We start from the raw sequence: 7,940 nt of genomic DNA, 5'->3' as shown, positions 1-7,940 counted from the left end.
GGCCTCCTTTACCAGGTCCTTTGGCAGGTGGGGTGCAGGGGAGACTGCAGGGCTGCCCAGCCTCCCCCATTCACTCTGACTTCTCTGCTTCTAGGATTGCAGTACCAGGGCCTCTGGTATTCTTGTCTTGTGCTCTTAGTGTATTTCCATCACGATGTCCCTGTAGCCATTGTTAGTACCTATAACCTCTTACCTGCTCTACTAGACTCTGCATGCTGGCTAAGAACTATCACCCTCATTTACAGATGAGAAAACTGAGGGGTACGAGATTTTAAGTATTTGACTCTATAGGCAGTGAAAAGTAGAGCTTGGTATGGGGTCCACTGCTGATTTCAGATCTTTCCCAATGATAGACTTCTGGGTCACATTAGATTTCAGGGAAAGTGGGGACAGCTCCCCACCATGATTGTAACCCAGCTCTCCTGGGCTTAGGGAGTCCCAGGGAGGGTGAGTGAGTTATAGGAAATTCAATGAATTTGCAAATTCAATGAATTTGCAAATTCAAAATTAGCCAAACATCTACCTGTCTGTCACCATTCAAGCTCCTATAAGAAGGATGAATTGTCCTAAGTTTAAAGACTCACCTCGGAAACCCCCAGCTTGTTGGCCTCTATGATCCCTGTCAGGTCAGACTCGTGGTTGAAGACTTTCTTAATACCCAGCTGGGAAAGTATGTTTCTCAGCTCATAGTCGCTGGAGATGGAAAACCTTGGCAAGTTGAGTTCATCTATCCATCTAGGAAATGAGGAAAATAAACTTGAACTTCTGCTTGACTCAGAGCCTGCCTTTTCCCACCTCACAGCTTGGTCTTCTGTGGTTTCCGCTCCAGCTACCCCCTTTTCCCTGGAATAAGGACTCCTTTCCTCAGTTTCTAGACCCCTCAGGGTAACTCTCCTTAATTCATTAATTATCCATCATGTCGGCAGGAATCTAAAGTGCCAGGCAGCTCACCAGGGCTGGGGCTGGGGAGGTGCCCACGTCTGGCCCTGCTTCTCCCTGTAAGCCCGTAGGGCACGGGAAACACCCTCTTCCAACAAGGATTCCACAGCTGCTGGGAGACTGTGCTGGGGCAGCTGCTCCAAGGGCACCAGGAAGGCTTCCTGCAGGAGGTGGCATAGAGCCTGAGTCCCGGAGGAGGGGACGAGCTGACTGGGTGACGAGGAGTCCAGGAGGCAGGTGGATGCACTTGCAGGAAAGAGGGAAGAAAGAAGGGCTGCCCCACAGCACAGAGGCAGCCTGAGTGTGGGCAGTGGGGAGGGGAGGGGCCGGGAAGGGGCTTGGGGGGGGACGTGGAGGACTGGGGGCTGCATTCAAGGGCCTTGGGGACCTGAATCAACCAATCCAACATCTCTATCTTGTCTTCCCAGTGAGCTCCTTGAGGGCAGGGATGTGTCTGCTTCTGAGCAGAGGTGGCTGCAGGTTCTTGGAGCAACAGATGCTGTCTCCCACCCCCAGGCCTCCTCTCTCTTTGTCTCTATTTCCCTTAAGACTCTCGTCACGGTGTCAGCTCTTACAGATGCCAAATACGAGGAGGCTGTGGCTCCCATTAAATTCTGAGTCCCTTGGGAGCAGGGAGATAGCTATCCCTCCTCATAATCCATCTTTTCTTCTGCCCTCCCTCCCTCCCTCCCCCCCTCCTTTATCCATTCATTCAACAGATTCTTAGTGAGCGCCCTCTATGGGCCAGGAATGTGTAGATACTTGTTCCCACAGTGCTTGTAAATCAAAGATGTTTGATGAATAGTCTATCAATTTACAACTATTCACTGAGCCCTTGTCCTGTGGTAACTCTTGGTATTGGAGGAAGGAAAGGGTTGGGAAGGGAGTACATGCAGGGCGAGGGTGGGTCCCTGTGTCCTGGGGTCTCTGGGGATCTTCAGCGAGGTGGGGCTGAGAGTCAGGCAGCCCCAAGGCGTCCGGTCCCCTGGACAGGGGTTGGGGAAGGGACTGCAGCCTCAATAGCACGTCTAGGCAGGTCTCTCATTCTTTGTGGTTTATAACATACTTTCCACACCCATTACCCCTAGGATCTGCATAGCTGCCCACAACCTTCCCTATCTCCCCTGCAGCAGACACTGGGCCCAGAACTGCCTCTCCCTCCACTGGCCTCCTTAATACCAGTCTCCTGAATTCCACATCCTGACCTGTGTGTCTACCCTCAGTTTATCCAGAACCCGACCCCTTCCCACCCTCCCCAGCTCTTCCTGGTCCACCCCCAGCGGCTCCCCTGGATGAGTGCACTGGACTCCTGGCTGGCCTCCCTGCCTCCATGCTTGTCCTCTGCTGTCTGTTCTCCACTGGACGACCTGGGTGATCCTTTTGAACCATTACTCAGATCATTCATTCATTGGCCCAAAACCTTGTGATAATTCTCCACTTCCTTTATAGGGGGGCCAGGTAAGGGGTCTGCAAGACCCCTCATGACCTGAGTATCCCCCTCACCCCCGGTGCCCTGACCTCTCCCAACTTTCCCTCTCACTCCCTCTGCTCTGCTGCTCTGGCCTCACTAATCCTCAGTCACACCAGCCTTGCTCATGCCTTAGAGGCTTTGCACTGGCTGTTCCCTTGACCAGGAACGCTTTTCCCTAAAACGTCTGCAAGGCTCAGTTCTGCAGCTCAAACATCACCTAAGGGCCACTCTATTTACAGTCACAAGCTACCTCTGGGTACAATTTTCTTTATCTTTTTTCCTTACTATCACTCACCTCTCCATTTCTCAACTCTCAAAGCACCAAATAATTTAGTTACTGTATTTATTTCTTGTCTGTCTCCTGCAATTACAAAGTGCCATGAAGGTGGGGAATTTAGTGTTTTATTTGCTGACCTACTCTCAGGGACTAAATTAGTCCCTGGGACATAGCATGTCCTCAATTCATCTATTCAACCAGTGCTGAATGGTTGAATGAATAAATTAGTGTTTAGCCAGTGCAAAGCTGATGCTCAGCGTCTGTCTCACCTGAGCCCGCAACTGATCCCAGTTCCATCTGCCCCCCTCCACCTGCAAGAGGTGGAGCCACGGAGAGAACAGCATGAGTGTCGGGGGCTGTGTGAGGATCCCCATGACTCAGCGCATGTTAGTGTCAGAGGAACCCTCAGCCCCGCCCCCTCTGATGTCATCATCTTAGAGAAGGAACAGTTCAGGCCCAGAGCCACGCAGGCAGCCAAGGACAAGGTCACCCCTGGACGGGCCCTCCCACCTCTGCCCCTGCCCCTGGACATTACTGAGGCCCCGGGGCTGCGGGTCCGGAGTCCAGGAAGAGGGGGAAGGGCCGAGAAGGCAGGTGGGCCCACAGCTTCGGGTCCTGGGGACAGTCACCTGGGCTGCAGTGAGTCTCTCCACCTCCTCAGCGTCTCTGGGAGCAACTCGGCCTCCAGGTCCTGCATTTCGCCCTCGTCAGGGAGGATGAGGGGCTTGGTGTCGTTGCGGGTGTACTTGAGCTCCACCACGGTGCAGGCCCGCAACTCGCCCCGGAAGTAAGGCGTTTCCAGGCCCCCAGTGGTCTTCATGGGTGCCTCCACCGTCCTCTTCTCGCTCACGTGGAACTCTGACTTATAAGTACGGCTGGGATCAAAGGGCTTCTTCCACTGGGCTACAGGTGGAGGGACAGGTGAGGGGTCTCTGGTGCAAGGGCTGCAGGTGTCTCCCTCCTCTGCCCTGGTCCCTGAGCAGGGAAGACCCTCCCCACACTTGCAGCCCCCCATGTGCCTCTAGGGATGGCTCTGCTAGGCTTGCAAATATACCTGGGTAGGTGGGTAGGCCCTTGGGGATGAGGGTGACCCCACAGGTCTGTATTGGAAAGGGGGTCACGAAAAAAACCGGGTTAATTGTGCTACATGAGAAACCAACAGGAACAGGAGAGGGCAAGGGAGAGATGGGGTGAGGTTAGGCCTGCGGAGAAATGGGAGCTCCTGGTCCTTAAAGGGAACAGTGTTAGTGACCAGTGGTTAGTCACTGGCTTTGCAGGGAGGGCACATGTCCCCACAGCCTTGTGAGCCAGGCTGAAGCAGGAGCCACATGGGGAGCAGGAGGGCAGGGCGGGGTCAGTAGAGGAGAGGGCTCGGGTCTCCCCGCAAGAGGATGGAGCATTCAGTGATGGGGGCTTCTTGGGGAGATCAGGGCCCTGGGGCTTCATGGAGTGTGTATCCACCCCTGCTTCCTGCTTTGTTTCCACCCCTGCCTGTGTCCCCAGGGTTAGAGGCAGGAGCAGGGGGAACTCCGGGCTGGATGGGGTGTCCCTGGGGGGGAGATTTGGGAGGAGAAAGTCCTAGACCAGGGCAGGGTTGTAGGAGAGGAAAGTACAGGAGACTGAAAGAACAAACATAGCAGGACAGGCCTGGATTCAGCTTTCAGAGAAATTCAGTTTCAGGCCTTCATTTACAGGTGAAATCAGTGGCCCAGAAGCGCTTCCCTGGGCTCTGCTAGGAGCTCCTAGCTCAGGGCTAACTGGTCCCCACAGCCAGTGTCTCTTACACACCTGACCACTTCCTGACTTGGTGATCCATCTTTGGGTCCCTATTTGCACAGCCGCTCCCCATGCAAAGTCTGCCTTCAGTCTGCCCCTTATGAATTTCCTGGCTGAAGTTTGCAATGTTGAGTTTCTATCACTGGGACTGGGCGCCGAAACAACTAGAAGCTGGGAGAAGGTCCTGTCTAGGATGTTTCCTTCTGCAGAGGCTTTTCCTGATGGTGGCCTTGCCAATTCTACCCTCAAGATGATAGAAGCACACAAATGAAGAACCTTGGGATGCCCAGGCTCCTCAGAGGCTGTCTCACTGTGAAGACGGCCGCCAGCCTCACTGGGAACCTCCAGAGACCAAGTCCCCTGGACAGGAAAAAGCCCAGGTCAGAGACGGCTTAGAGCGCGCACAGCCCAGGCCGTCCTGAGTGGGTCCAAATCCAGCTCATTAGGAATGAGGCTGCAGTTCTTGGTCACTCAAGAGTGACACGAATGGAAAGCTCCTTCCTTCTGGCAGCCGGGCAAGTTTAAGTCAGAATAAAAAATCTCCCTCTGCCTCAAACAAAGGGTTAGTGGCTCCCCTGCCCTTAAGTCCTAATGACGATTGGAATTTGGAAAATCCGAAGACAGACAAAGCCTATGGCTGGGGCAGGGCCTTAGTGCCCAAGCTCCCTAAGCTGGGGTCAGCCACCTCTTTAATATATTGCCTAATGACACAGTTGTCTGAGCCAGGACAGAAATAGCCCTGAAGCCTCAGAAAAAAATGGGGGTTTCTTTCTGAACCCCCATCCAGGCACTCACCTTTAAAGAATATATAATTCACCAGGACTATATTTGTGAGCTTGTCAAGGTCCTTGAAGAACTCCACAATTTTCCCCTGGGTTTTATTCCTCACATAGTCGTTGATGAGCTTCTTGGCAGTGTCGGAATCCTGGAAGTCGGTGGAGAAGGCCTCGGAGGCACACAGCGCCCGGGCATCTTCCCTGAACTTGTCCAGAAGCTTCAGCTGCTCCTGGACGAACATGGCGTTGCCCACGCTCAGCTGCAGCTGGTTGCTGGGTCGGCCGAGCATCTGCAGGAGGTGCTGGAAGCTCTGGTGGATTTCTGTCTCAGGGGTCTTTGTGAGGTTGAACTTGAGGCCTTCCAGGATTTCCATCAGGGTTGGTCCGCGGGCGCCCTAGGACAGGAAGGCCAAGGCCATGGAGATGCTCAGGGGGGGAGAAGATGACATTCTCATTGGGGGTCTTCAAAGCCAACTGCTTGTAGAGACTGAAAGCAAAGTCAGTGTTGCTGGAGACGAATGTGTGGTCGTCCACAGGCACCCCTTTGTGTTGGTCCTCTGGGGTCACATCCTCCGGGTCAAGCCCGCCCCCTGGGAGGCAGCGGACACTGGAGCAGAGCCCAGCCACCAGGAGCCCCAGAGCCAGGAGGGGGGATGTGCCCTCTGCCCTCATCTCTGAAAAGCAAAGCTCCTTTAAGTCTCGGTGTGTCAGATGATGTCCCAACCACCACCCACTGTCCCCACGTGGTCTCTCTTCTCTCTGCCTCTGCTGCTTTGTGACCTCCCAGTCCTAGACACCCTCCTGGGCTCCCAACATACATGAGGAGGCTCTGGGCTCCCTCTCACCCTTTGAAGCAAGTACGGTAATTGTTACCAATTTCCCCAATGGAGAAATTGGGCACAGAGAGGGAAAGGGGCTTTTCCAAGGTCACCCAGCAAGCAAGTGGAGGAGCGAGGGTGAGAAACCTGGGTTGCCTGCCTCCAAGGGGGGAAGCTGGTGATGGGTGTGAGGTGCTGTCCAGTGAGAACCCATCCCCCCTCCTGCTCAGAGAGCAGCCACCGTCAGAGGGGACTAGGAAGCAGGGGCTCCTTTTCCACTATGTCCCCTGTCTGCCCCCCAGGACGGAGCCCTGGACTGAGTCAGAGGGCACAGCACCTCTCCCGGCCTCTTGATGACGAGTGTGTGACATTAGGGGGGCACTCACATCGTGGTGCCGGGTCGCAGTGAGGGTTCAGTGAGAGAGGTCACCACAAGCAGCGAGGGCAGGCTGGAGCCTATGTGGCCCTGATAAGTGTTGATGTAAAGATCAAAGGAGGGTAGAGTGATCTTTTCAGCCCCTGGCAGGTGGACACATGGTGGTTGATTCCACCATAAACCTGTAAAGGCCTCCTAGTGGGGAGAAGCAGCATGGTCTCAGAGTGCCAGAGACCTGGACAAGGATTCCATTTTGGCCACATGTGAGTGCTGTGTGGTGACAAGCAAGTGACTGAGCCTCTCTGAGCCTCAGTTCCCATCTCTGTCCATGTTGAATGGCTCAGGTGACATAAAGTATGAAGGTGCTGGGTTCATAAGAGGAGTTCCAGAGGTGTCATCTCCTCCACATGCCACCCTCTGTAGGACCCTACAAGCCAGAGCTGTGATCCCTGAAGACAGGGGACAGAGGACAGAGCTACTGCATGAAAGTCCGAGAGAGGCTGAGTTCAAAGCTGGAGACCTCAGCAAACAGGACTGTTTACCTTCAGCCTCTGGCCCCCATCTCAGAGTTCAGAGGAGAAAGGGCTGCTGTGGGGGAGGGGAAGAGAAAGGAAGAGAGAGAGAAAAGAGGCAGAGGAGGGGGAAGAGAGGGGAGAGGAGAGGAGGAGGGGGTGAAGGGGAGGGAGCTGAGCTGAGTCTCATCAAGAGGCCAGTGGAAAGGCCTTAGGACAAGCCTGGGGACAGAGGCGATCAATTGCCCCAACTTTTAGTTTACTCAGGGCCAATGCAGTTGTTTCTTTCAAAAAGAGTTAAACATTTTCCTCCAAAATTATTCCTGGAGAAATAGTGCCTTTTTTATTTGGCTGGGTTGGAGGGCTGGCTCTGTTTCTGAGCAGTGTGTCTTTTCAGTTGCTGGACAGACGCACCCTCCTGTCTGCTTGGCCGGGGGCCCTATAGGGACAGTGGAGCGCAGGAAACTCCCCTAGAGACCCCGCAGCCTCTGCCCAGAGGGACACTGTGCACTAATTCCATCCACCCGGCTCTCTGAGAGCATCACCTGTGCCAGGCAAGGAGACGCACTGCACGGCCCTCAGGGGAGTTCTGACCCTGACGGTGGATGCATAGCTGTATGGGGTGCACAGCTGGCTCGAATCAGAATCCCACAGAGTTAAAGGCCGAAATGTCCCCAGAAGCCCTGGGAGCATGTCCTTCCCTTTGCAGGATGAAAACTGAGACCCAGAGAGGGGACTGGTCTTCAGAGGGTGCAGAACCCTCCCAGCATCGGACATAAGTCCCCCCAACTCCCTCCTGCCTCACGTTCCACAGGCCCCGTACAGGGTCCTAGAACCACCCTGGAAAGGGGGTCCCTTTGCTCTCAGTGTGGGAGCATCACGGATTAACTGCCTGGGAGAGCGGGATGTGGGGAGTGGATTCAGAGCCACCACTTGCCTGGGATGCTGGATTTTCATGGGCGCTGCTGTCTGTTTATCCCGCAAAGATCTCCTCC

At 54.6% G+C, this 7,940-nt stretch overlaps 1 protein-coding gene across 1 annotated transcript; it reads right to left on the bottom strand.

The window, feature by feature from the left end:
* Positions 1-572: 572 nt before the first annotated feature.
* Positions 573-5,911, bottom strand: LOC133085683 (serpin A3-8-like). Its single transcript, XM_061182852.1, is given in 4 exon segments — positions 573-735; positions 3,317-3,590; positions 5,259-5,673; positions 5,675-5,911. Coding segments are annotated over 4 exon segments (1,089 nt in total).
* Positions 5,912-7,940: the final 2,029 nt, after the last annotated feature.

This window comes from Eubalaena glacialis, chromosome 2, assembly GCF_028564815.1.
Source record: "Eubalaena glacialis isolate mEubGla1 chromosome 2, mEubGla1.1.hap2.+ XY, whole genome shotgun sequence".
Classification (NCBI taxonomy): Eukaryota; Metazoa; Chordata; class Mammalia; order Artiodactyla; family Balaenidae; genus Eubalaena; species Eubalaena glacialis.
This window is presented reverse-complemented; position numbering and strand designations above follow the sequence as displayed.